The sequence below is a fragment of the Osmerus eperlanus genome, chromosome 2 (assembly GCF_963692335.1).
Source record: "Osmerus eperlanus chromosome 2, fOsmEpe2.1, whole genome shotgun sequence".
NCBI lineage: Eukaryota > Metazoa > Chordata > Actinopteri > Osmeriformes > Osmeridae > Osmerus > Osmerus eperlanus.
This window is the reverse complement of record NC_085019.1, coordinates 3,610,132-3,636,117: the sequence shown is the minus strand read 5'-3', so window position 1 is coordinate 3,636,117 and position 25,986 is coordinate 3,610,132. Positions and strand designations below refer to the sequence as shown.

The 25,986-nt window shown below is 50.6% G+C and overlaps 2 protein-coding genes and 1 long non-coding RNA gene across 3 annotated transcripts in view; 2 read left to right on the top strand and 1 right to left on the bottom strand.

Moving 5' to 3' along the window:
• LOC134034203 (uncharacterized) overlaps positions 1–23,347 on the top strand; it is a 72,656-nt gene extending 49,309 nt beyond the window's left edge. Inside the window, 5 exon segments of the mRNA XM_062478595.1 lie at positions 153–2,636; positions 7,524–7,727; positions 9,426–9,501; positions 17,130–17,239; positions 21,121–23,347. Of these exon segments, the coding sequence (XP_062334579.1) occupies positions 153–2,636; positions 7,524–7,727; positions 9,426–9,501; positions 17,130–17,239; positions 21,121–21,819 (3,573 nt within the window). The 3' untranslated portion in view covers positions 21,820–23,347.
• Positions 4,407–7,085, bottom strand: LOC134007454 (uncharacterized). Its single transcript, XR_009928043.1, has 2 exons — positions 5,833–7,085; positions 4,407–5,596 (listed from the first exon to the last, which is right to left on the bottom strand). It is a non-coding gene; the product is annotated as an uncharacterized LOC134007454 (long non-coding RNA).
• Positions 23,348–24,546: 1,199 nt separating the features above from the next.
• Positions 24,547–25,642, top strand: hcrt (hypocretin (orexin) neuropeptide precursor). The gene is made up of 2 exons (XM_062482742.1): positions 24,547–24,677; positions 25,042–25,642. The coding sequence occupies exons 1-2, from the start codon at positions 24,609–24,611 to the stop codon at positions 25,384–25,386; spliced, it is 414 nt and encodes a 137-aa protein (XP_062338726.1). The 5' UTR covers positions 24,547–24,608; the 3' UTR covers positions 25,387–25,642.
• The last annotated feature ends 344 nt before the right edge of the window (positions 25,643–25,986 follow it).

Genomic DNA, 25,986 nt, shown 5'->3' with positions numbered 1-25,986 from the left:
AGTCAAGATGAGACTCGTAAGCTCCAATGTCACCTTCAGACCACAATGTCCTTTTGGTCATCGGCTGTGGCTTTTGTGTCCTCAGCGTGCAGGAAGATAACATATTTGTGTTCCCTCCCTCCCTCCCTCTCCCTCTCTGTTATTTCCCCCAGGATGTCTCCAAGCAGAGGCAGGTGAGGAAGAAGACAGTGTCCTTTAGCTCCATGCCCAACGACCGGAAGATCAGCAGCACGGCCGCCTGCATGGCCTTCATGATGGAGGGCTGCGAGATGAAGAAGGTGCGCTCCAACTCCCGCATGTACAACCGCTACTTCCTGCTGGACCCGGACATGCACTGGCTTCGCTGGGAGCCTTCCAAGAAGGACTCGGAGAAGGCCAAGCTGGAGATCAAAAGCATCAAGGAGGTTCGCCTGGGGAAGAAGACCCCCGTCCTGCGCAGCAACGGCTTGTCCGACCAGTTCCCCGAGGAGTGCGCCTTCTCCATCATCTATGGGGACAACTACGAGTCTCTGGACCTTGTAGGCAGCACAGCAGACGTGGTCAGTACCTGGGTGATGGGCCTGAGGTACCTGGTCTCCTATGGAAGACACACAGTGGACATGGTGGAGCCCAGCCAGCCCAGCCTGCGTACCTCCTGGATCGGCTCCGTGTTTGAGCTGGCCGACATGGACAAGGAAGGCCACATAGACCTCTTCAGGGCCACGCAGATCATCAAAGGGCTCAACCCGGGGATGAAGGAATCCAGGATCGAGCTCAAATTCAAGGAGCTGCAGAAGGCCAAAGACCAATACGGGGAGGACATCAACGTGGACACCTTCGTGGAGGCTTACTGCGAGCTGTGCACCCGGCCCGAGATCTTCTTCCTGCTGGTGCAGTTCTCCAGCAACAAGGAGTACCTGGACAGTAAGGACCTGATGCTGTTCGTGGAGGTGGAGCAGGGCGTGGAGGCGGGGACGGAGGACATGTGCAGGGACATCGTCCTGAAGTACGAGCCCTCCGCCGAGGGCAGGGAGCGGGGCTACCTCTCCATCGACGGCTTCACCCACTACCTCCTCTCCTCCGAGTGCCACATCTTCGACCCCCAGCACAAGCGGGTGTGCCAGGACATGAACCAGCCCCTTTCGCACTACTACATCAACTCGTCGCACAACGCCTCCCTGCTGGAGGACCACTTCTGGGGCTCGTCTGACATCAGCAGCTACATCCGAGCGCTGAGAATGGGCTGCCGCAGTCTGGAGGTCATCGTGTGGGACGGGCCAGATGCCGAGCCCGTTGTGTATGTGGGCAGCTCTGTGGCCTCTCAGCTAGCCCTCTCCAAGGTCCTGGACATTATTAACCAGTATGCCTTTGACAGCTCCGAGTACCCTCTGATCCTCTGCCTGGTGATTCACTGCTGCATCCCACAGCAGAGAGTCATGGCCCAGCACATGAAAAAGATCCTGGGTGACAAGCTCTACACGGAGCCGCCCAATGCAGAGGAGCACTACCTGCCTTCCCCAGAGAACCTCAAGGGCAAAATCCTCGTGAAGGGCAAGCGTCTCCCCTCCAACTGCCCTGACTCTGAGGGAGAGGTGACCGACGAGGAGGAGGGCCTGGAGATGTCCAGGAGGGTGGGGGATGAGAAGGACCAGTATAATGGACTAGGCAACAAGAGGCTGAGGCTGTGTAAGGAGCTGTCCGACCTGGTCTCCCTCTGTACGTCAGTGCAGTTCAGGGATTTCGAAATCTCAAAGAGGGACCAGAAATACTGGGAGATGTGCTCCTTCAACGAGGTGGACGCCAACAGGTTTGCCAATGAGTTCCCCGAGGATTTTGTGTGTTACAACAAGCGTTTTCTCTCAAGAGTTTATCCCACACCCATGCGTATCGACGCCAGTAATATGAACCCGCAGGACTTCTGGAAATGTGGATGCCAGATAGTGGCCATGAATTACCAGACCCCAGGCTTGATGATGGACCTCAACCTGGGCTGGTTCAGACAGAATGGAAACTGTGGCTATGTGCTCCGCCCATCCATCATGAGAGAGGAGGTGTCCTACTTTAGTGCCAACGCCAGGGACTCCCTACCCGGGGTGTCGGCCCAGCTCCTCCACATTAAAGTGATCAGTGGACAGAACCTGCCAAAGCCCAGGGGTTCTGCTGCCAAGGGGGATGTGGTGGAGCCCTACATCTACGTGGAGATCCACGGGATCCCGGCCGACTGCGCCGAGCAGAGGACCAAGACCGTGTCTCAGAACGGGGACAACCCCGTCTTCGACGAGAGCTTCGAGTTCCAGATCAACCTGCCCGAGTTGGCCGCCCTCCGCTTCGTAGTGCTCGACGACGACTATATAGGCGATGAGTTCATCGGGCAGTACACCATCCCCTTCGAGTGTCTTCAGCCCGGCTACAGGCACGTTCCCCTGCAGTCTCTGACCGGAGAGTTCCTCCCCAACACCACCCTGTTTGTCCACGTGGCCATCACCAACCGGCGTGGCGGGGGCAAGGCTCACAAACGGGGCCTGTCGGTGAGGAAGAGCAGAAAGACCAGGGAGTACACCTCCAGCAAGACCACCGGGATCAAGGTGGTGGACGAGCTGTTCCGAGCCTCCACACAGCCCCTGAGAGAGGCCACTGACCTCCGCGAGAACGTGCAGGTAAGAGCGTGTCCCCCGCCATCTTTTGATTTGCACCGTTTTGTCAACGAAGCAAAGACTTGCATGTGCAATCGGTATTCCCATGGTGCTTGTCTGTAGACTGATTTATTAGCTGCCTGTGGCTCTTTTGGGTGAATGAAGATAAAGCAATGCAGAGCTTTCAATGTGGATACAAAGAGACACCAATTAAAAGTAAGAAAGAAAGCAACGGAATATGAGGACATGGGAACAAAAATATGAAAGTGTGACTGGCTAAGTTCTCTTGCTGCCATAGATAGAGCCAACATGTCGCTAATTGTGTTGTATTTACATGTTGCCGTTAGACGGAGAAGCAATTAAGCGACCACGTGGGTAAACCAGTGCAATTAAGAGGTTCATGAATAGCAGGGACATTAAGGAGCGAGGGTGAGTGCCAGGAGAGGGGCGGGGGGGCAGCACAGAGTGCTGTGTTGCTAGGTGCTCCAAACAACTCTGTAAAACTCCAAACTAATCATAGCCAGCCATTACTGTTTTGTGACAGTTACTTTACACTGGCTGTTTCTCCTGAGAGAGAGGCCGTTCCATTCCAACGACTGCATCGCTTGTCGTTTGCCGTTGCCATTGCGATTGAGGGATACGATGTTGACTGTCCTGCCGTCTGCGTAATGGAGATTGAAAGCAAGCATTTTCATGCCCCATATACTTTGTATATCATCAGCTGTCTGGTTTAAACTGGCAGACCCTTGTTCTATGGCTGATAGATTTAAGAACCAGATCTATTCTGAGGGTACACTTTTATTAGGACTCTGACGTGAACCATAGCTGTTGACATAGCTTTGTATCTCTTGTAGTCTATGGGCTTTTTAGCTCAATCAACAACGCATGGTTTACCTCAGCTATGAGCCGGCTTCCTCCGTACACTCCCAGCCACCGCTGAGGGGGAGTCATTCAAGGGTGAAAACTTACAGTAGAGCATCACATCCATCATCTTATTTTCTCTATTTTCTGTCTGTCTCTATTTTCTGTCTGTCTCTTTTTCCTGTCCTTACACAAGCTTCCTTCCTCATTAATTTATTTGCCACACTCTGTCTTAACTGCTGTGATTTATAGTTTCATTTAAGGGTTTTAAACTAGTCAAGCTCTTATCACGCTATGTCTGAAACTGGCAGGAGTGTCTTTTGCCAGGAGAAGAAATCTGGATATATTTAAATCCCTTTTTAGGCTATCTCTCTCAGTAGCTGCATCAACACAATAGCTCATATTTCTAAGAGAAAATATTCTTTAATGAGTAGGCACTGCCATGATACTATCTTAGGATTCCAGTCGATCTTAATATAGGGCTGAATAGGTTCGGTTCTTGGGGTTTGACCCAATGACGTCTGCAGTCTTTGTTGCAGAGTCGGCTCGAAACCACATGATGTGAGATCTGCACTTCCTGAAACCACATACATATCATCTTAGTCTAATATTAGACTGAGTTGGCATACAGTAGGCCCAACCCCAGTGGTCATAAGTTCTCTCTCTCTCTCTCTCTCTCTCTCTCTCTCTCTCTCTCTCTCTCTCTCTCTCTCTCTCTCTCTCTCTCTCTCTCTCTCTCTCTCTCTCTCTCTCTCTCTCTCTCTCTCTCTCTCTCTCTCTCTCTCTCTCTCTCTCTCTCTCTCTCTCTCTCTCTCTCTCTCTCTCTCTCTCTCTCTCTCTCTCTCTAGATTAGCTGACGGCAACAGGATCCCTCTGGACATTAGCTATGTTTCTATCAGGTGACTCCGACAACAGATGATTACAGATGAGGGATATCAATCAAAAATGTGTCTTTATTACTGAAGGAAAGGAAGCAGGCCACTATAGCTGTATTGAATGCAGACCCAGACAGATAAGCAGGGCACATAATTAAAGTTTCTGTGGCATGCTGTCGTACATTTCTCAAATTCATGGATCTTGGCCTTGCTCTTTCAATGATTCATGATACAAGACAGGTTATTGTGTTCTAGAAGTGAAATGTATATTGTAATGCTGTAATTTGGAGAGTGTTTACACAGCATGCAGTTAAATTACAGTCTGACTGGGGATGAACATGATAGGAAGTGAATAATTTGCAGGGAGACAGCAGACAGCAGTGCCTTTTATGTGCTAGGTCGGAGTTTGTTGTGCAAGAAGGATGAAGGGAAGAATTGGCTTTGCAAAAGTGGCATGTGCAGATTCACGACAGATAGGCACTAACAGTTTGTCATCTTAAATCCCGATGCTTAGCTTGCATGCAAGTCAGAATCTATTAAATCGAACCCTTCTGTTCCTCACTCAAAATCTTCCTTCTCAACATTTTTGGAAAGGAAAGAAAAAGGTGCAGTGGTCAGAGCTGCAATATTAAAAGAAAGGCCAGTGTCCAGAAGGCTGACATTTTGTCCAGATATACAGCTCTGGAAAAAGTTAGACCACTGCACCTTTTTCTTTCCTTTCCAATAACGTTGAGAATTAAAATTCTGAGTGAGGACCAGAAGGGTACAACTTCCATGACCTCTTAAACAGGCTTCTGAATCGGATTTGTTGTGAAGCCTTAAGCAATAATCACGTCCAGGCAAACACTTCCTAACTACTATGCACTTTGGATAAAATCAATCCGACTAAATATTAAAATAATATTTAAGCCACCCATGTGTAAAAAGTGACACTTTTATGAGTTCTGCATCACTGATTCACTCTCAGTGGCGATAAATAGATTTAGAACAAAAATATGAGTCACAGTGATACGAGGCTTTCTCACAGAAGAAGAGAGGTAGATGAGAACGGTACGAATAGTCAAAGGTGTTGTTGTGAATGCTGTGTGGCTGTAGACTTCCTGTAGTGGGTTGATTGGATGGTAGGCCCTGGATGGCAGGGAAGACTCGGCCCCTGTGTGCTCCTTCTTGCTGGGCCATGAGAACCACCTGTTGTCAAGGCTGACATCTCCTCACCGAGCACAGCTCCACTACTGAGCTCTCTCTCCCCTGAGACACATGCAAGAGAGAAGAGCGAAAAATAAAGATATAGACCTCCAAGGATTCTCCTCAAAGCCCTGTTTCTGCTCGGCGGTCAAGTGATAATGAGGGAAAAAGCATAAACCTGCGTGTACACATGCACCCAGGCATGTGTAGACACACACAAAGATGTGCTGGTGCATATTACCGCGCAATACACAGGATCAGCCCATAATGGACATGCACTCTGCGACAGACGCACTCACACGTGCATAGAAGGGTGTTATTAAAGGCCTCATTCTGTTCCTCTGAGCACGTAGAGAGAGGTCATTTTCGGGCCGTTTCCAGGTGGTCTCCTCGGAACAATACCAGGCTGAGAGTGGCTTGTCTGGGAGAAGCAGGGCAGTTAAAGAGCCAGAGCCTGGAAGAACAGTACCATGCCTCTTATTGTTCCATGGCAGTAAATCCATAGACTCTGTGGGAGATTGAGCGCTCCTCCCCTGGGCACCGTAGCTGGATGAGGCCCCTGGGGAGTGGTGTAATAGCAGGAGCCCAGGCCAAGCTAGACCAGGCTTTGTTCCCCGGGCATGCGTGCCAGTGTAGACCCTGGCTTATCCACTTCAGCTCTGCACTCTGGTCCAGGGAGGGAGCGGAACAAAAACAGCAGTGTAACCAGACACGCAGTCCTCATTCGGGGAATGTTGTAGGGAGGGGAGGAGGGGAGGGGGGGAGGGGAGGAGGGTGGGGGGTAATTAAAAACACCAGCCTCTTGTTTGATTTTGCAGCCCCACAGACTGGATACAGTGTTTTATGGTGTGACTTCACGCTGGCTAAACACACACACATACACAGAAACACACACGCACGCAACCTTTATACGCAAGGCTAACAAAACCACTCAAACCCATAAACCTGTTATCCCTTCCCTCTCTCAGTTTGAGCGTGGGTCTAAGAATCCCTCCTTGGCTGTTCTTGCTAGGCCAGAGGGTGTTATTGTCCCAGGTTGAGGCTTTGCATACAGATAGCTTCCTAGCTCTGTTGGCTGGCTCACAGGGAGATCGTTTGGCCCCGCTATGACAGCACATCCTCCAGGGGTAGAAAAGAGTCTTTCTCCCCGACCGGAGGTCTGACCAGGGGAGACAGTCTTTCCCACACTGCAGAGTGTGTGGACGGATTCCAAAATACCAGCACCACGCTCGCTGTAATTTTTCACTCTCTTTTCATTCTGTCTCTTTTTTCTCCCTCTTCCTTCCTTTACCATTTCCTCCCTCTTTCTCCCTAATTTAGGACTCTCTCTTTCACCCCTCACTTCCTTTTCTCTTTTTCTCTCTCCCTTGCTCTCATTTGTCCGTCTGATGGGTCTGTGAATAGCGGAGGGCCTCAGTCTTCCATGCTGCATGAGCAGAGCTGGGTTTGCCCGGCAGGAAGGCTGGAGGTGCCGGCCCTGCCTGGCCCTGTGGTTGCGCAGGCAGCCAAGGGAGAAGTCAGGGCAGCCACACTGGTGGGGGAGAGGCAGGTCTGGAGGTGGGGAGAGAGGAGCCGGGGAGACGGCTCCAGGAGGCTGCGGTTGAGAAGTCGGGCCACCAGAGTCACACTGCTGGGGAATGAACTGGCTGATGTCATGGGAAGCACTTTGTCTGCTCAAACAAACTAACCCCACTGCTGTCCGCCTGAGCTCTGAGGGAAGGAGCGGGATCAGCAGAACCCATGATCTCTGTGATCTCATTACAACCAGGACCATGTGTCCCAGAGTCACAGTGATCTGGGTCTTTACCGTGAACAGGGACAGCGACACAAGTTGTAAACATCAACCCAGGGATCCATCTGTGTTTGCGTAGCTGCATAGTGTTACAAAATGACAAGCACTTTACAGCACCAGAATCTCTAGTCTCATCCTAAAGCCTTGTGTGTGTGTGTGTGTGTGTGTGTGTGTGTGTGTGTGTGTGTTTTCCTCCAGAATGCCATGGTGTCCTTTAAGGAGCTGTGTGGGCTGACTCCTGCGGCCAACATGAAGCAGTGCATCCTCACGGTATCCACCTGGCTGATGAACAGTGAGCGAGGCCTGAAGGTCACTGTGGACCTGAGTGAGACCTACCCCACCATGGAGGCCCAGGGGCTGGTCCCAGAGCTGCTCCGCAAGGTCCTCAATGCCTACGACATGGTACGCCCACGTGTTCACACACACACACACACACACATCAAATTAAATCCAAATGTATTTGTGTGGCCCTTTTTACACGCAAGCATGTCACAGAGGGCTTCAGACCCACGCCCATAGAACTGCCCCTCAACCAACCTAAACCCTCAAGGGTTACACACACACACACATGCACTCACTCACTCAGAGGTACAATGTGCTAAGATAGCATCTAGCGTTGTGCTGCGATAGGCGTTTCCTCGTCTGTAGAGCAGTTGTTGCTGCTGCTAAACCTCTCCACGGTATCCCATCCTGCTGAGCGAGTCCTTAGCCATCGCTTTCCATCCGGCTTCCTGTCTCTTTCAAGGAGGGGCTCCTACATTAGGAACTTACGAATCCTCTGGCCTGTTGGTATCTTCCAACACGGGGGCGAGGGGAGGGGGGAGACGGAGGCTTCCAGGCGCTCTCCCTCAAGCCCTCGGCCCACCTCTCCACCCCGTCTGCTGCCTTGTTCCTCACGACGTGAGGGATCCCAGGCTCACCCCTCTGCCGACACCTGCAGTGCAGCGCTGACAGAAGCGCTCCCCAGAGGAGACCTAAATAGCATCTGCTCTGAATTTCACGAGCCTCTCCTGTGAGCATGGCTACTCAGTAGCCGTAAGGGCAGCTGCTACATCACATTTGCATGCGAGGAGCCAAAGAGAGGATCGAGGTAACGTTCCCAAACTTCTTGGCACGCGACATATTCAGCTTTCCCGGTGTCGAGGAGACGCGACACAACAGAGAGACTGTCCTGAGGACAAGGTCAGTCAGCTGACTGTTTGGGTACTCTTCCAAACGCTTAGTTCACTGGCAACCACCCTGCACGAAGAACAGAGGGCCCAGTGTGTGTCTACGTGTGTGAGAGACAGCGAGAGAGAGACAGCGAGAGAGAGAATGCCTGACAAAGTGTGCGTGTGCGCTTGCTTGCGCGCATGCGTGTGTGTACGTCCAAACTTCAGCCGTCAGGGCACAAAAGCAGACCGCCGTCTGTCCCCAGACTGCTTGTGTAGGACGCTCGTGTCCTGACCCGGCGGTGAACTGAGCGTCAGCACTTTGGAACGCTGTTGTCAGCAGTCCTGCGGGACCAGCAGCATGAGGGAGACGGGGCGGGGGGGGGGGGGGGGGGACCATTACGCTCCTCACACGTAATGTGTGCTTCCTGTTTCCGAGCTGCTAACTATAGGTGTGAGATGTGATTATCTTCTCCCTGAGTCGCTGGTGCGAGGTCAGCTGCAGCTCTAGGTGGGGCTGAGTATGGCCCTAGAAGCTGCCACGGGTGACCAGATCTAAGAGCCTGTCTGGACTGGAGAACACTTGAGAATCGTTATCGCCTCCGGTTCTTCTCCACACCAACGCGGGAACCCTGCCACCTGCCACCCAGTGTGGCTGTGGGGTGTGGGGTGAAAAGTATAGAAGTACACAGGCATTAACCATTCAACTATTCCTGTCTGTCGTTTATTAAAAGCAACCCGATGGCTCCGACACGTTGACACGATGGTGTTCCCCTGCCGAAATGTCGCTGTTTCCAACCCAACTCAATCATATTTCCCAAAGTTTCGGCGTGAACGTTACAGGAAGTGGATCTGTTTTCCTCTGCGCCTTGGGTAGGCGCTATTGCGTAATGAGGAAGTGTTGTGTGACCCAAACTGACTTCCTGTGTACATGGGTTTCCTCCCCCAGATGATCCAGACGAGCAGGACACTGATCGAGTCAGCAGACGGTGTCTACTCCAAGCTCACACAAGCCCAGCGGGCAGGTAAGGACCTGTCTGCCCCTTACACATCCGCATGGCTCCCTCCCAGGGCCAAACCAACTCTCAAACAACTGTCACTGGGGGGGGGGGGGGGGGGGGCGAGAGAGAGAGAATCAGAAACAAGTTGAATCCTCAAGTAAGTGTACACAAACGAGGAATCTGCTTTGGTGGGCAGGTGCATGCCATAAACATATGAGAATCTTAGGAGATAGGTGGCTGCGTAGACTATATGGGATACACAGCTATTCTAAACCGATATTGTAACAGCCCCCCTTATCGTCGGCATCGGCATGGTCGTCATCGGCGACTGACGTGGTGTGTCGTTTGACATGCGTCATTGCCATCCTTTGTGAGTCACGACAGACGGCCTGTGATGTCAACAGGGAGGGGATCGTTATCTGTGAGTCCCTGAAGAGACAGGGTGAAAAGAGTAGGAGGTGGAGAAAACACTGTCCGTTACATTGACTACCATACGACTGCATAGAAATACCTTCAGTAACAACATTGGAACTGCTAGTTAGTTATGGTTTATAAATAAGGTCTACCGGTACAAACTATTATACCAGCGGCTGGGCTTTCCAGGTGTTAGTGGGTTCAACCACTAACATTCAAATCCCAAATCTTGTTTTGGGAACAAAACTTTCAACTTCTCCTTTACAACATCCTCTTACCCTGGATGTTGGCCAGGACATGGGTTGAGGACTTGCTGGACTTGTTGGATTTCCCCCCCGGCCTCCACTGATGTGGCTGCCCACTGCTCCAGGCTGCCCCGGAGGGAAGCACAAAAGGACGGTGGTGTGTGTGCCCATTCTGTGAGATTACGAAATTGTTCTTCTGCTGCTGGAGTTTTCTCTAATTAAGAGCTAAAAATTGAGAGAGAGAGAGAGAGAGAGAGAGAAAGAAAAAAGAGAGGAGAGAGAGGGGGAGAGAAAAAGAAGAGAGAGGGAGAGAGAGAAAGAGAAAGAACAGAGAGAGCGATAAGAGAGAGCGATAGAGAGAGAGACAGAGAGAGACAGAGAGAGACAGAGAGAGACAGAGAGAGACAGAGAGAGACAGAGAGGGAGAGGGAGAGGGAGAGACAGAGGGAGAGACAGAGACAGAGACAGAGAGAGAGAGAGACAGAGACAGAGACAGACAGAGAGAGAGAGAGAGAGAGAGAGAGAGAGAGAGAGAGAGAGAGAGAGAGAGAGAGAGAGCTGAGGGATGAGTCAGGAGAATAGAAGTGGATTGTGTTAGGGTGTCCATGCTGCTTTTTTTAAATGCGGTCCAGACTTTCAATGCATGGCTGTAATTGACTATAACACGATCATTTGTACAAAATGCAGCCAAATTAGGGAGCCATCAAGGGGCTTGTTCCCGGCTCCCTGCTGCGCGGCACTAATTGCTGGTTGTCTGCTTGGCCCTTCCTGCAGTGCTGCTCTAACTGCAAATGGCCCCATATACGAGAACACAAACACATTATTAAGGCCTGAGAAAGATGAATCTTGACATGTTTTACTCTCATAATTATGTCTGTTTACCTACAGTGTGTTTGTCTGCCTAGGACTGGCACAATGCACAAGATCAAGCCCACAAACAGCATAACAAACATCCTTTCAGATCTGTCAGGACTATGGACAGTCAATGCAAAACGTGCATATGCAAGCACAGGTTGGCCCCCAATGCTTCTCCACACTGGACTGAGGTAGTCACGACAAGCTCTGTGTTGTGTGTGTGTTGTGTGTGTGTGTGTGTGTGTGTCTCTCTCTCTCTCTGTGTAGGTAATGTGGAAGGTAGTGGATGAGGATTCATACAGTTCAGCAGACAGTGAGGACACACGGCTGGCACACCCAGTATGGCCAGGCTGACGTGCTGAGCCCTCGGTACCCTGCACGCCCCTCTTCCTTTCAGCCACTCTGCCACCCACCACCCGCTGGTGCCCTCCCTCCCCGTGCGGCCTGTGCCAGGGCCATCTCTGGGCAATTACCCAGAGATGGAGCCTTGGAGTTGGGCTAGAATCAATGAGCACTCCCCCGCTCTGATGCTCCGTGGCTCCACGGCAACTAAGCTGGGGCTGCAGAGGCCCCAGAGGCTTAGCTCCCGCCCCCCTCGGCCCCCCTCGGCCCCCCTCAGCCCGCCAGACCCACCGCCTCACAGCTGTGTGCTGCTGTCAGTAGGTGTCGGCGCGGGGGGGGGGGTTATGTAACAAGGAAACGTTGGGAGGGGAAATGGAGCAACAAAAAAGAATCCCCTCGGGGGGCCGATGCATGCCAAACATAACACTTTCCCTGACACCCAGCTCCCCCTCTGCTTCCCCCTTCCCAATGAAAACATGCCCGGCAGGCCCTCCTCTTGTCCTCTGTACCCCACCCCTGCCTGCCTCTCTTGTGTGGAGACAAGCGCACCCTTCTGACCAGCCGCTGCGTCCCAGAGCCTGCTTTGTGACAGGGAGGCTGTGATGGTAGTGCAACGTGACGCGGGCAAAACAAATGAATGGAGAAAAAAAATACGAATCTGAAGTGCGTGTAGAAACACAAACACAGGAAGCAGTTTTTTTTGTTTTTTTTGTGTCGTAGCTTTTTCTCTGACGTCCTTGGACTCCCAGCAGCCCCACAGAGACACAGCTGACTGCCGCTGTTTACCCACGAGGCACTGGGGCAGGAGGTTAGGACCAAGTCTCCTTTGATGGAGCCCAAGATGAGATGCAAGAGATGACAGGGAGTGTGTGGGTGTTTGTTACTGTTTGTGTGGTTAACGTTTGTGTGCAGTGTGGGGGTGTGTGTGTGTGTGTGTGTCCATCTTAACGAAAGCACTGCAGAAAGAGTGGCCACTAATGGTTGTGTTGAATACACACCGAATCTCTGTTGTGGTACAGTTCTGTAGAGGTCATAGGTCAACACAGACGCACACACACTCACTTTCAATCAACGTTACTATTTGAGGCAGTCAGCCATAAGCCACAGTCAGAGATGGGAAAGCAACCTCTTAACCCAGTAAGACCCGATTTAAAATCTCAACATCACCTTTAGCTCTCCAAAAATCACATTTGCAAATAAGATTTTTTTGGAACGACCACATTTACATAACCAATGGGTCCTATTGTCTTGCCTTGCAATGTTATTATTATAGAAATTAGCAATTAAAGAGCTAAAGGTGACGTTATAATTTTACAACAAGGGGTCTTACAGGGTTCCGGTGCCTTTACCATTTCAAGTGACGATGTCATCATTATATTACTCATCTTATACCTGTTCAGAGAGCTGTGGCTGGGGTTAGGACTGACAACCACCTGGGGTTAGAGGTGTCTGTGCCCGCCTGCTCCTTCCCACTGCCTGCCTCCCTGTCTCTTTGTTGGCCTGACTTTGATAGCATGTAACAGGCTAACAACAGGCTAAATGCTGCCTGTTGTTCCTGCTTACCTGCCGGCCTTGCCGACTGACTGAAAGAACCGAGCACGCCTGACAAAATGTAATGATGGTTTTTTAGAGTTTTCCAACCCATCTCAGGGGTCATGCCATGGTCTGCTTGGCTGCTGCATCACCAAGTCACATAGAGGGTGATTGGCAGAGAGGTGATGGGAAGGGAGGCAGTATGGTGGGAATTTTACATGTGATTGAAGGTCCAGTTCCTATAACTGATTTGGAAGCCAAAAGGTATAATTTGTCTTTTAATGGCTGTAAAAAGTGCGGGTGGAAATGTGCTATTACTGTAAAGCGCAAGGTTGGGAGAGATTGACGTTGAGGTGTGTGTGTGTGTGCGTCATCCAGGCAAGATTTACATTTCTGCCTGGATTGAAGCTGACAGCCATCACCAGGTAGTCTGAGCTGTGTCATCACACAGGGCCACCATGGCAGGAGCAGATTCCCATCCTCAAGCTTTGGATAATGGATTGAGGGGGCGGAAGAAGACGTGTGTGTGGTGTGGTGTGGTGTGTGTGTGTGTGTGGTGGTGTGTGTGTGTGTGTGTGTGTGTGTGTGGTGTGTGTGGTGTGAGTGTGAGTGTGGTGTGTGTGGGTGTGTGGTGTGTGTGTGTGTGTGGTGTGGTGTGTGTGTGTGTGGTGTGTGTGTGTGTGTGTGTGGTGTGTGTGTGTGTGGTGTGTGTGTGGTGTGTGTGTGTGTGGTGTGGTTGTGTGTGTGTGTGGTGTGGTGTGTGTGTGTGTGTGTGTGAGTGTGGTGTGTGGTGTGTGTGTGTGTGGTGTGTGTGTGTGTGTGTGTGTGTGTGTGTGTGTGTGTGTGTGTGTGTGTGTGTGTGTGTGTGTGGTGTGTGTGTGTGTGTGGTGGTGTGGGCGTGTGTGTGAATGCATTAGCTCGTGTTTGTGTGTGTGTGTGTGGGCACAGAAGTGCGTGTTGTATAGGTGTGCGAAATCTGAGGCTGGCAGACAGCAGTGGGAGACATTGGTTGGGCCAGGTATAGGGGGCCAAGATCATGGGGAAGCAGGGGCTCGCTCTGATCTGGGGGCGACTCCAACATTCATCCGTCTGGTGCGTGGCGGCGCACCCCCTCTCTCCCCCACCACCACCACCACCACCCCCCTCCCGCCCCTTTCTGTGCCAGCTCTGCCCAGTCATTACGGCTGCTAATCAGTTTAATTTGGCCAGTGAGTATGACGTGTTGATGAGGATGGAGAGGTGCTGGACGAAACACCCCCCGGGATTCCCTGATGGCTCCCCATCAAACGCTGTTAATAAGGGACCAGCTGTGACACACACTCTGGCACCTCCAGGTGCTACCGGCATGTGTGGGTGTGTGTGTGTGTGTGTGGTGGTGTGGGCGTGTGTGTGAATGCATTAGCTCGTGTTTGTGTGTGTGTGTGTGTGTGTGGGCATAGAAGTGCGTGTTGTATAGGTGTGTGAAATCTGGCAGACAGAAGTGGGAGAGATTGGTTGGGCCAGGTATAGGGGTCAGTATGACAGGAGAACAGCCTTGTCTTTCTGGCTGGTTGGCTGCTTGTGGGCTGGCTGGTTGGTTGTTGACACACAGCCTGCTGATCATGCTTATTTATTGATTTCCCCTCTCAATAGAGAATCCCTCTGCCTGCTTCGAATGGTTATCATCCAATTCGTGTAGATTCCATTATCATGGAAATATGGGGGATAAAGAGCTGTCTCTCTGTCTCTCTTTACATTGTTGGTGCGGGTGTTGGAAAGTGGCACATTCCCATCTCCCCCTTGTTCTCTAATGAAATGCTGCTTGGACTGCCTCCTGCACATCAAAAGGATGGATAAAGGAAACACTCTCACTATTTTTCCTTTTGAGAAACTCTCTCCTTTCCGTGGTTCCTTATATTCCACAATTACCTTCTTTATGAATCCATGCGTTCTTATTTGACGTTACTTAATTACATTTCTGTCTGTATTCGATTTCATTTCTTCCCCTCTGTCCATCTCCCTATGTGTTTACCTGACTATGTCAGCCTCTCTCTCTCTCTCTCTCTCTCTCTCTCTCTCTCTCTCTCTCTCTCTCTCTCTCTCTCTCTCTCTCTCTCTCTCTCTCTCTCTCTCTCTCTCTCTCTCTCTCTCTCTCTCTCTCTCTCTCTCTCTGTATATGGAGCATAAGTAATGGCCACTGCTGCAGTACTCATTACACAGTGAAAAAGAGGCCTCTGTGCTCCATAGAGACTGAAAGCGTCTGCATACTCTGATTATAGCACAGTGTGTGTGTGTGGGTGTGTGGGTGGGTGGGTGGGTGGGTGGGTGGGTGCGTGTGTGTGTGTGCGAGAGAGAGAGAGAGAGAGAGAGAGAGAGAGAGAGAGAGAGAGAGAGAGAGAGAGAGAGAGAGAGAGAGAGAGAGAGAGAGACAGACAGAGAGAGACAGAGAGAGAGAGACAGAGAGACAGAGAGAGAGAGAGAGGGACAGAGAGAGAGAGACAGAGGAGACAGAGAGAGAGGAGAGAGAGAGAGAGAGAGAGAGAGAGAGAGAGAGAGAGAGAGAGAGAGAGACAGAGAGAGGGGTATGGGGGTGGCGATGTGTAGGTGGAACCTGAGCCCAGTCAGGAGGGACATGTTGTCACCCCCTCGTCCCGCCTGTCGCTCTCTGAGCACATCCAAGCGCCCGACATGCCTGCTCTGCTCGGCTAGTCTCTCTGTAGAGCACTGCATCCTCCATTCTCTTCCCTTCCATCTCTCTCTCTCTCTATGCCTCTTTGTCTCTAAGCTAAGCGGGAGATCCGACCAGCAAGCCAGCCTACATCACGGTATGCCATGGGTGCCTTTTTATGAACTCAAGTTTAAGTGACATCAAGTATGCTGTTAGGCGGGGGGGGGGGGAGAAGAGGCTTAATAATTTGGAAATGAAATGCTCCAACAGGATGGATGACAAGGTCCCTCAAGCTCCAGTCGTCTCTGCGGAAGCTCTCCGCTCTCCGTCTGCCTCCTAGCCTCTGTCTCCCCTCGTCACCAGAACACATCCACCACAGCACCAGTAGGCGGGCTCGTTACGCAGACTAGATGATCCAATCAGCCCGAACCCTGTTAACACAACTCTGGATATCACAGATGGATGTTCTGCGATGGCTTCACATTGCGCATTAGGGTGATTCACTCCAGCAGCCGAGGAGCCCTGTAGCTGCAGACAGTTAGCACTGAGCAACACACTGGTGAAGCTCTGAGCACCCTACTGCAGAATTCATCCCCATGGTTGTGTTCGAGTTTTTATTACAAGTGGAGAAAACAAGTGAACTGTTCACATGCCTATGGCTTGTTAGTCCTCAGTCTAACTGTTTTGGTATGAGATAAAATATATATTTTTTTTTTACGAGTTCCATGAAGGTTAGTTTAAGATCTAGGCACAGCAATGAGTGATGGCAGTGGTTGCTTAAGAGAAGTTATGAGTCGATGAAGTTAGGGCCTAGTCAACGTGTAAGGACCTAGGAGTCTTAAAGAGATCTTGAAAGGACGTTATACTGAACAGTAGATTTTTTTTTTTTTTAAGTGTTCACCTTTTATTATTATCACATCCAGACACTATTTATACTTCCCTGGCCCAGTAGAAAATATCATGGACAAGGGCCAACATGTTACATTTACATTTAGTCATTTAGCAGACGCTCTTATCCAGAGCGACTTACAGTAAGTACAGGACATAGCCATTACCTCCTCTCTTTCCCTCTCATGTTCTGTCTCCGTGGCTGGTGGCTAGATGTAAGCGACGCGAAGGAGATGGTCTAAAGTGCGTATGCATTGTATGTGTGTGTGCGTGGGTGCGTGACAAAAAAAAAAAACGACAAAATGTGATTGCGTCTGTATGTGTGTGCCAGCTGTATGTGTGTGCCAGCGCTTGTGTGTGCTGTGAGCGACAGCGTGTGGACCTTGGGGACCTGGGATTTTAGACAGGAAGGACCGGGGCTAACGAGAGGGTGACATACTTTCCTTCTCCAGGAAGAGACTTTAAGTGGAGCAGAAAGGGTCAGGGAATCTATATGTTGTCCTGAGAGTTACATGTTATTGGAACTGGAGCAGAGGTGCCAGACTAATAGCCTCACAGTCAGCCAGTGCAGTGGACAGCCTTGCTGCTCCACCCAAAAGTCGTTTCCCCTGACAGACAGAACCGAAGTTCATGAACACTGTGATCGAGAGTCTCTCACTGGAGGGAGTCTTCCTGCCCCTTACTGCTAACACAACTCCTGCTGGTTTTTGTTGCGCTCCCTTGAACAGGGCTGGACTTTCACGAAGACCTGCACCGCATTGGGGCCAAGGAAGGACTGAAGGGGAGGAAGCTGCAGAAGGCCATGGAGAGTTACGCCTGGAACATCACGGTGCTCAAGGTGAGAGAGGCCGGGGAAAGTTTCCTCATCACGGCTGCATGGCAGCAACATGGCACGCTGTTACAGGACACCACCATCTTGTTCCATGAGAGCCACAGGGGAGGTTAGTCTCACAGCTCTAGGATGTCAAGTTTCTATATACACATCCCATCATCACCTGGACCAGAACGAACACACACACACACACACACTTCTTGTGCAGATGGCGCTTTTCTAATCCCTAAATCTCCTAAATTAATCTGTGAAGCTTCAGTTGTATAGTTTGCAGGCTCAACAATAACCAACACAAAGAACACATGATAAGATTTTGCTATTCTGTATGTGTTTGTAAACATGCATAGTTAGCATAACCCCCCCCCCCCCCCCCCCATCACACACGCACCACCCTGTAAGCTTCCAGCTCCAGATACAGTTCATATTCGGTGTGTTCAGCAGTACACAGCATGATAAGACATGCACATTTTTGTTGTGTTTGTTGACCCCCCGCCCCATCACACACACACACTCATGCCCTTACAAACTCCCCCACCAGTGGGATGATTTAGCCAGCGGATGTGCCCATGAGGGGCGGGTGGTGCTGCGAGCTCTGCCTGGGACACTGCCCAGCATCAGATAAACCTGCCCAACCTCTCATTTCGCAGCCCATGTGAATCATTACATGTGATAATACCAAGAGTGACACCACTGTTAACGCAGCCAGACACAGCACATCCTCACCTCTAATTTCCTGGCTGCTGGGCCAGCTGGATCACGCCTGGGCAGGAATGTGAGATCCGTCTGTGCCATCTAATCTCAGCTGGTAATTATATTTCGGACTGAGTGAAATGGCGTGCAGGGTCAGGTGTCTTCTGGACGGCCATGCAGCCAGGCAGAGATAGCCGTCTCAGGTGGTTTTAACACGAGGCCTTCCTCATCACGCACGGCAAACCACCTCTGAAAAGGGGAAGTGAAAAGGAATTGGACTGGAAATGTGCAGAGTCCTTCTATGATTCTATCTGAGGCTTCTCTCGTAGTAGACCAGGCATCTTTATTTTAAAAAAAATCGCAGCCTAACATTTGCTCATACGATCGAATCCCTAACTGTGTTGCACCCCCATCCTCCTCCTCTGGTCTTAAGAATCACGGGCACATTCTAGTCATGTTTCTTACTGTAGATGATGGAGATTTGGTAAGAGTCGCTGTGTGTCGGTTTGCCAAGCTTGGCAGCCTTGCCCCGTCAACTCACCACCAAGAAACGTCCAGATCCACAGCTCGTGGGCTCAGTGGCACCTCCAGCCTGCCAGCTCTATCTGCTGGGCACTGGTAGGCAGGGGGCAGAGAGAGAGAGAGATGGGGACAGAAATGATACAAACTATGAGAGGAAAGAGTGCCAAGAGAACATAATGGATTCCTTTTATAGAAGCATATGAGACTCCAAAGACTGAGACTGTGGAGTTGGGGGATTGTGGGGTGGATCATGGCCTTAGCTCCCACAACTCCTGTTAGTCCAATTGAGGTACTGGGCTTGATCAAAGAGCTTATCAGCTCTTTATCCAATGGCTTGACGGAGCTTTATTTTTCTCCATTGCACATCCAAATTTGGTCCAGAAATTGTGGCGGAGCTAAGTCAATATGAAAGCAAGCTATCAAACGGCAGCGATGAAGCGTCTGAGAATAAAAAATAACGGATAGACTTGGAGGTAGGTCCGTGGTGAGAGTGGGGGGGGGGGGGGGGTGGGGGGGTCAGGGGGGGGGGGGTAACATGGCCGAGTCCCAGCCCGTTGTGATTTGACTCTGGCACCACAAGCCTATCCTTCTGCTGGCTTACTTCTGGCCCTGTGAGTCATTGCTTACATAATTCATGTTTTTCAAACACATGATTTATTCATTCTGTTGGATTGTGTGCTAAGGCCGTTCCAGGTAGAGAGGCTTCTCTTTAAACATTACCATCACATGAGGTTTGGACTTGGGCTTTTTTGTTCAGGTCAGTACTTGCCAGACACTGCTACAGCTAGTGTGGTCCACCGCCATTCTGGCCTGAGGCAATGGCAATGCAGTGTATTCTTCAACTCTCTAAGGCCTGGGAATATATGCTGCACTACACATGGACTTTAGCTTTAAGAGCTCCTCCCATAGGGTGGCTGGACCTCATAGTCCAGCTAGCTCTTAAAGGCTGCAGGGTTAGGGTGTAAGGATGAGGCGCAGTAGGGGGCTAAGAGCTGTTCAGAATTGGAGTCGGGGAGGAGTCTATAAAAAAAAGATGGATGGGCTGGAGAGAGCGGAGTAGAGGGCTGGGAGGGGGGAAGAAGAGAGGAGGGTTCAGGGTGGGGCAGGAGAGAGGAGGGTTCGGGGTGGGGCGGGAGAGAGGAGGGTTCCAGGGTGGGGCAGGAGAGAGGAGGGTTCGGGGTGGGGTTAAGAGGGGTGGGGTTTCAATCCTCAGGCCTCAGCAATGTGTTCAGGAAGCTGCAGCTTTAAGCTGCCTCAATAACCCAGTGTCAGCACACCCCTCGTACCCTGTTCTGCCTTCCAATCGCTCCGTCCGGGCTCGAAACCTTGGGGTCCTGGAGCCCCCCCCGCCCCTCCAACCATGCTGGCCTCCCAGTATCTCAGCCCTGCAAGGAGGTGAGATGGCACCCCACTGAGACGGAATGAGCTCTATGTTTCAGTCAGGGGGGCAGAGACTCTCTCCTATCTACCCACCTGACTCTAGAACCTTCTCTCCTCTGCTGCTCTTCTCTCCAGAGCAGCCGGTCTCCTGTTGCTCTGACCTCTCCGCCATCCTCCTCCTGCCACACAATCTGACTTCAGCATTTAGCAGGAAGACAAAGTCTGTGAATGATCTAGCATTGGTGATGTCACTTATGTAAAGCTCACTAAAGATGACTGGGGTGTAAAGTCCATATGTAGACATATGTGTGAACATACAGCGTGTGTGTGTGTATGTGGAAATATGTTTATTATCCGTCTGCTAAATGATCGAACCGTAGATGAAAGAGGAGATAGTTTGGTTGGACTGAGAGGGGAACCAGAGGTCAGGTTGGTGGTTGGTATACACTTAGTCTACAGTCCTAGTCTCTATCCTGGTCTTCATACATATACTCCATGCTCGCCGTAGCAAACTCTCAAACTCGGAAACCAACGCAGCCATGGAAACTGCTGGGATTGCCTTTACAGCGCCATAAAGTGGGATGCCTTCTCTGACCACTTCCTCCCCATCTGGCTGGGTTTCATCTCAGGGATGTTGCTAAATAAAGAGCAGAGAAGACTTCATACGGGATCACTTACCAGCAGATGAAATGTACACAAAAAGGGCTCCGGCGACGCCGCCGCCACGGTAACAGAGTGGTTGTAGTCTTCCACCTGCTGGACAAATGTATTTATTGCTTTTGAAGATTAAAAAAAAAGCTATAATATCTGTGCTTGGTTTGTATTAAAAAAGACATTGATTTGAAGTATGGTTTATTCAAGTAGCTTACTGAGGCAGATATTAATCTTAAAGTTGAGCTGTGTTGTGCAGCTAAACATAGGAAATGGTTGAAAGAGATGGTGTCCTTCATTTCCGTTCCATTATAATAAGATGTGTGTGTGTATCAGATACACGTCTCTGAGCCACATAACACTGAAATGATAACATAAAGATGAACTCTCTAATTATGCCCTCCCTTCTGTCTCCCTCCCTCTCTCTCTCTCTGTGTCTCTCTGTCTCTCCCTCTCTCACTCCCTCTCTCTCTCTCTCTCTCTCTCTCTCTCTCTCTCTCTCTCTCTCTCTCTCTCTCTCTCTCTCTCTCTCTCTCTCTCTCTCTCTCTCTCTCTCTTCTCTCCCCATCTCTCTCTCACTCTCTCTCTCTCTCTCTCTCTCTTCTCTCCCCATCTCTCTCTCTCTGTCTCTCCCCCCCTCTCAGGGTCAGGCAGACCTGCTGAAGCATGCTAAGAGCGAGGCATTGGACACGCTGCGTCAGATCCACTGTGCAGCCCAGTCTTGTGGTCTGAGTAAGAACGGAGCCGCCTCTCCCCAGCTCCAGCACCACACCCCCCGCAGGCCCCGCAGCACCCCCCCCCGCAGGCCCCGCAGCACCACCCCCCGCAGGCCCCGCAGCACCACCCCCCCGCAGGCCCCGCAGCACCACCCCCCCGCAGGCCCCGCAGCACCACCCCCCGCAGGCCCCGCAGCACCACCCCCCGCAGGCCCCACAGCACCACCCCCTGCAGGCCCCACAGCACCACCCTCCGCAGGCCCCGCAGCACCACCCCCCTGCAGGCCCCGCAGCACCACCCCCTGCAGGCCCCGCAGCACCACCCCCTGCAGGCCCCGCAGCACCACCCCCTGCAGGCCCCGCAGCACCACCCCCTGCAGGCCCCACAGGCCCCGGCACGGCCTCACCAGCCTCAGCCTCAGTTTCACACTCATCCCCAAGCCCACACACAGTCCCAGACCCATATCCAAGCCAAAGCCCAGCCCCATATCCAGGCCGATTCCCAGGTCCAGACCCAAACCTTGGCCCAACAGCACCGGGCAGCAGGTCCCCTGGATGCCATCCCTGAGTATGAGATGGGGAGTGACTTTGGATCCTGCTGACCCATTGCCTGTACCCACAGAGTAGTGCACACCCAGAGGGACAGGGAGAGTGGGCTGAAAAGAATGATGGAGGGAGAGAAACGGATGGAAACAGGGATTAGACCAGAGGAAGAGAAGGAGAAAGAGAGAAACCAGCCTGGGGAACAGGAGAGAGAGAGGGGAATAGACAGGGAGACAGCGACAGAGAGAGATAAGGGAATAGAGGCAAAGGTGGGAGACAACAATGGAAGTGGAACTGGGACTTGTCGTGTGAGAAGGGAGACACAGGTTTGAGACACAGAGCGTCTGAGGTCTACTGCAGAGACATCCTGTCGAAAGGCTTTTGTCTCAGTTCCATTCCGGACGTAGAGGAATCTCTTCCTGTTTCCAAGATGGGGCCGCTTCTCTTGCCCTCCCTTAAGGATGCAACCCCCCATGTTAGGAAATCCGTTTTTGAAGTCGGTCAGTTTGTCAATATTTCAAGTGGTTGAGTCAGTCCGTCAGTAAGTGTGGTCTCCCTGTGTCTCCCTAGTCAGTGCCAGCCACATGTCCCTCCACCATAAACACACTCTGGCTCTGTGGGTTACAGGCCTCGCATTGGCATTTCATACCGCGCAAGTTCGCCTTCAGATTCACCAGGAACCTTGGTTATCTTCTGGGTCCTCCCCCCCCCCCCTTCATCTTTTGTCCCTTAACGTCCTTCCCCTGTCCTCCCTAACCCCCCTCTCTGAGGGGCCAGAAGTTTTAAGGGCATAACCTAGGTCTGCTCCTCGAGACTCCGAGCCCTGAAGCGATCGTTTAGGACCATTACAGCACAAACCCAGCGGCCGTGTGGGAAGTCCCCCAGACTCGCCACGCTCTCCAGGGACTCCACACTGATGCGCTTGCTCCCCCTGCTGGAGAAAAACCATCACCAGGTTTTTACACCTTCGAGCCGAGTCTTTTCATTCTTTTGATTTGTTTTTAACCATCTCTCGGAATAAATCTGAACTCTGGCCGTAGGGTCTCCCTCGCTTCCTCCCCGAGGGGCTCTGTGTGTGAAGTCACGTTAGTCGGTGTTGTCGTCCCGTTGGTGGAGCCAGTCTCCTGAGACAGAGCCCCCTCAGCCTGTTAGAACTGGAACAGTGACCCCTCTCCCCTCAGGGTCTTCAGGTCAGAGGTCAGCAGAGACATGGTACAGCTGTCGTCATAGCAGCTACCCAAGAATAGGAAACTATACTGTAGATTGATACTGTATGAAAGATTCCTGAAGGGACAGCTAATGTTTATCGCTATTACAGATTCTCCCTGAATCAAACAACCTATTCATTCACGATTGATATATGATAATTATTGTTGTTGTAAGCTATATTGATATTATAGTTATTTTATAAACATTGCTTCTATGTAAACAGTGAGTGGACACTTATTGTGCTGTGGTTCAGATACAGGTCTGGGGGGGAGGTTGGGTTGGGACAGGTTAACATTACAACGTGATGGTCGAACCACAACATGACTGATGGTGCACTGCAAAATGAATGTGCATTCTGTAAGAGCTCCTTTGAATGACCCATTAAAACTATTGTCATTGTTTATCTTGACTCCTCTTTCATTTTCTCTGTACGAGAGAAATAGTGAGTTTGTTTAACACTTAAAAATAAGCCATATCAGATGTATGACTTACAGAAATATACTGTGTGTACATATTAAATAATTATATAATATGCATTTATTTATTATATAAAACAATATATTGTTTTTACACTTGACACTTTTAATACTATATTATAATATTACCAATATTACTATTCATTCTATTTCTGCTGATCAATGACTCGAACGAGACGTTTGTTCTATTGTCGAAGCCTGATATGAGTTTGAGGTAGTTCTAAATGTTCTCCAAAAGGTGGCAACAGAAGTCAAAGTCGGGGATGCACAGTAACAGCGCCTCGTTCTCCTGTGTGTGCTTGTGTAACGGAGTGAGAACCGTGAAACTCACTCCTCAGGTATGTAAGAGGCCATTCGCGTCAAAGAAGAGCTAGCTTTTCTTTGGCGTAGTTGGTAGCGGTCGGGCTTGGCAAGTCGGAGGCCGAGCGTTCGAATCCCGCGAGTGGCGAACGACACCTTGTCAGACGGAGCGTGGCTACGGCTCTTACAGACCCGTCACACTTGTACCCACCGGTTAAATACCCACACACGGTCTGGAGTGGGTCCAAAAACAGCTCAACGAGGTATCAAGGATCTCGTGTGCAGGTATGTGCAACGGGAGGCAAATGAATGGAAATTAAGGTATCAAACCAGTGTTCAAAATAGTGTAGACAGTGTCCTTGTTGTGTTAGTATTTCTAGAGGCATTCTTTCTATTCAATAGTGTGCATAATCATAGAAGCTCATTAAAAAGCCTTTTCAACAGTCCTCTCATTACAGGCCATTCACTGGGCTTTCAAAGGTCAGGCTTCGTGCCTTGAATTGTCTGTCGTCACCCGGCGTCGAGAGGAAAGGCAATACGGCCTGGCCTTCTCCACCACTCATCACCCAGGCATGTCCTAATGAACCGTCAGTCACCTTGTTCCAACTTTATATCAAATCCCAGAGAACTCCCTGGAGATGATCTGCAGCTGGGGCCTCATTAGGGACAGCTGACCAGACGGTGAGATGAGCAAAGAGGGGAAGCAAAAAAAAGCTACGTTAAATGATCAGCGATGCTGCACGTGTTTGTTTGCCCCCCCAGCCTTACCAGCTCCTAATGACGTTCAGAGAGGCTGACTGACAGAGGCCATGGGACTGTATATAAGGACAGTCAGGTCCCCTAAGTGGAGAGTCGAGAGCACCAGCGGACCCCGCAGCCAAGCTGATCATGATGTGGTTTTCTCCCATGAAGCTTCAGACAACCGTGGCCACAGGAGTGGAACCCCCTCCCACCAGGGTAAGGCTACACCTTCCTAGAGTATTGATGTTGGTTCAAGTTCATGTGCTGAGAGTATAGTGTCAGGGAACACTCCTCATGATCTGATGATGCAAATGTATGCTTTTGATGTTTGAGAGTGGTACTGTTTGGTAAACTTTTTATTTAAATTGAGGCACTGTTTTTGCCCTTAATTATTCTGGTGTTTTAAATTACCTCAGCGTCACGGAAGTGAAGCAACAACAATGTGTAGAATTACCTTTTATTATGCGCATAATATATATAAAATGACTGATATATTATAAATGGACGTTTTTTTATGTTAGGGATGAGCCTGGCATTTCTTTGTGATTCTGAGTGAAGACAGGCTATTTTGCGCCCACAGAAACTCAAGCTCCTTTTCCTGGTTCTCCTCGTGTCTCACCTGGCCTGTGACGCCCAGGACATATCCGAGTGCTGCAGGCAGAACCACCGCACCTGCCGCCTGTACGTGCTGCTGTGCCGCCCGGGGAGCGGGGCGAGAGGAGTCCTGGTGGGCGACGCGGCTGCTGGCATCCTCACCCTGGGGAAACGAAACGGAGAAGAGCAGCGCTTCCAGAGCCGACTCAATCAACTCCTCCACGGGTCCCGCAACCAGGCGGCAGGGATCTTGACAATGGGAAAGAGGACAGCTGAATACTTCCTGATGCCCGTGTCAGCGACGGTCACATCAGCTGCACTGGCTGTTTAAAGTTGATGGATGTAATATATGGCTGCCCTGATCAATGGCTACTGTTTGTCAAAAGATAACAGTAGACCTACTCTTCCATGGAGACAAGCCCTCTGTTATCTGTCCCCCCACCCCCCCCCCTCTCTATATTGATATGAACATACATGTTAGAGAAGATTTATTTTTCTTGTTGATGACATCAAGTCAAGTGTACAACTTGTTTCTGTAAATAGTGTAAATGACCTGAACGATGTAATAAAATGTGGTGATGCTTATATTTTCCGCTTGTTCCATTTACGGAGCCACAATGACACATAGACACATCTTTGTTATTGTCCATCAGGAACACAATCATCCCTAATCTTCAACCTTTGAATTCGAGTACGTGTGCGTGTGTATATGTTTATCTCTTTGTGGTCATTCCTGCATTCTATCTCACCGGCCCTACTGACTTCTCGTCTCCCTCTCCATGTTGATCTTTAGTCTCTCCAGTAGGGGCTGCAGAGAGCTGAGGTAATGCTGCTCGGACAACATGCAGGCCCAGACTTACAGTAACATCCCCAGAACATGGATGGTCTCTTTTTTGTTCGTCATATTCCACACCTTAAAGACACACAAACA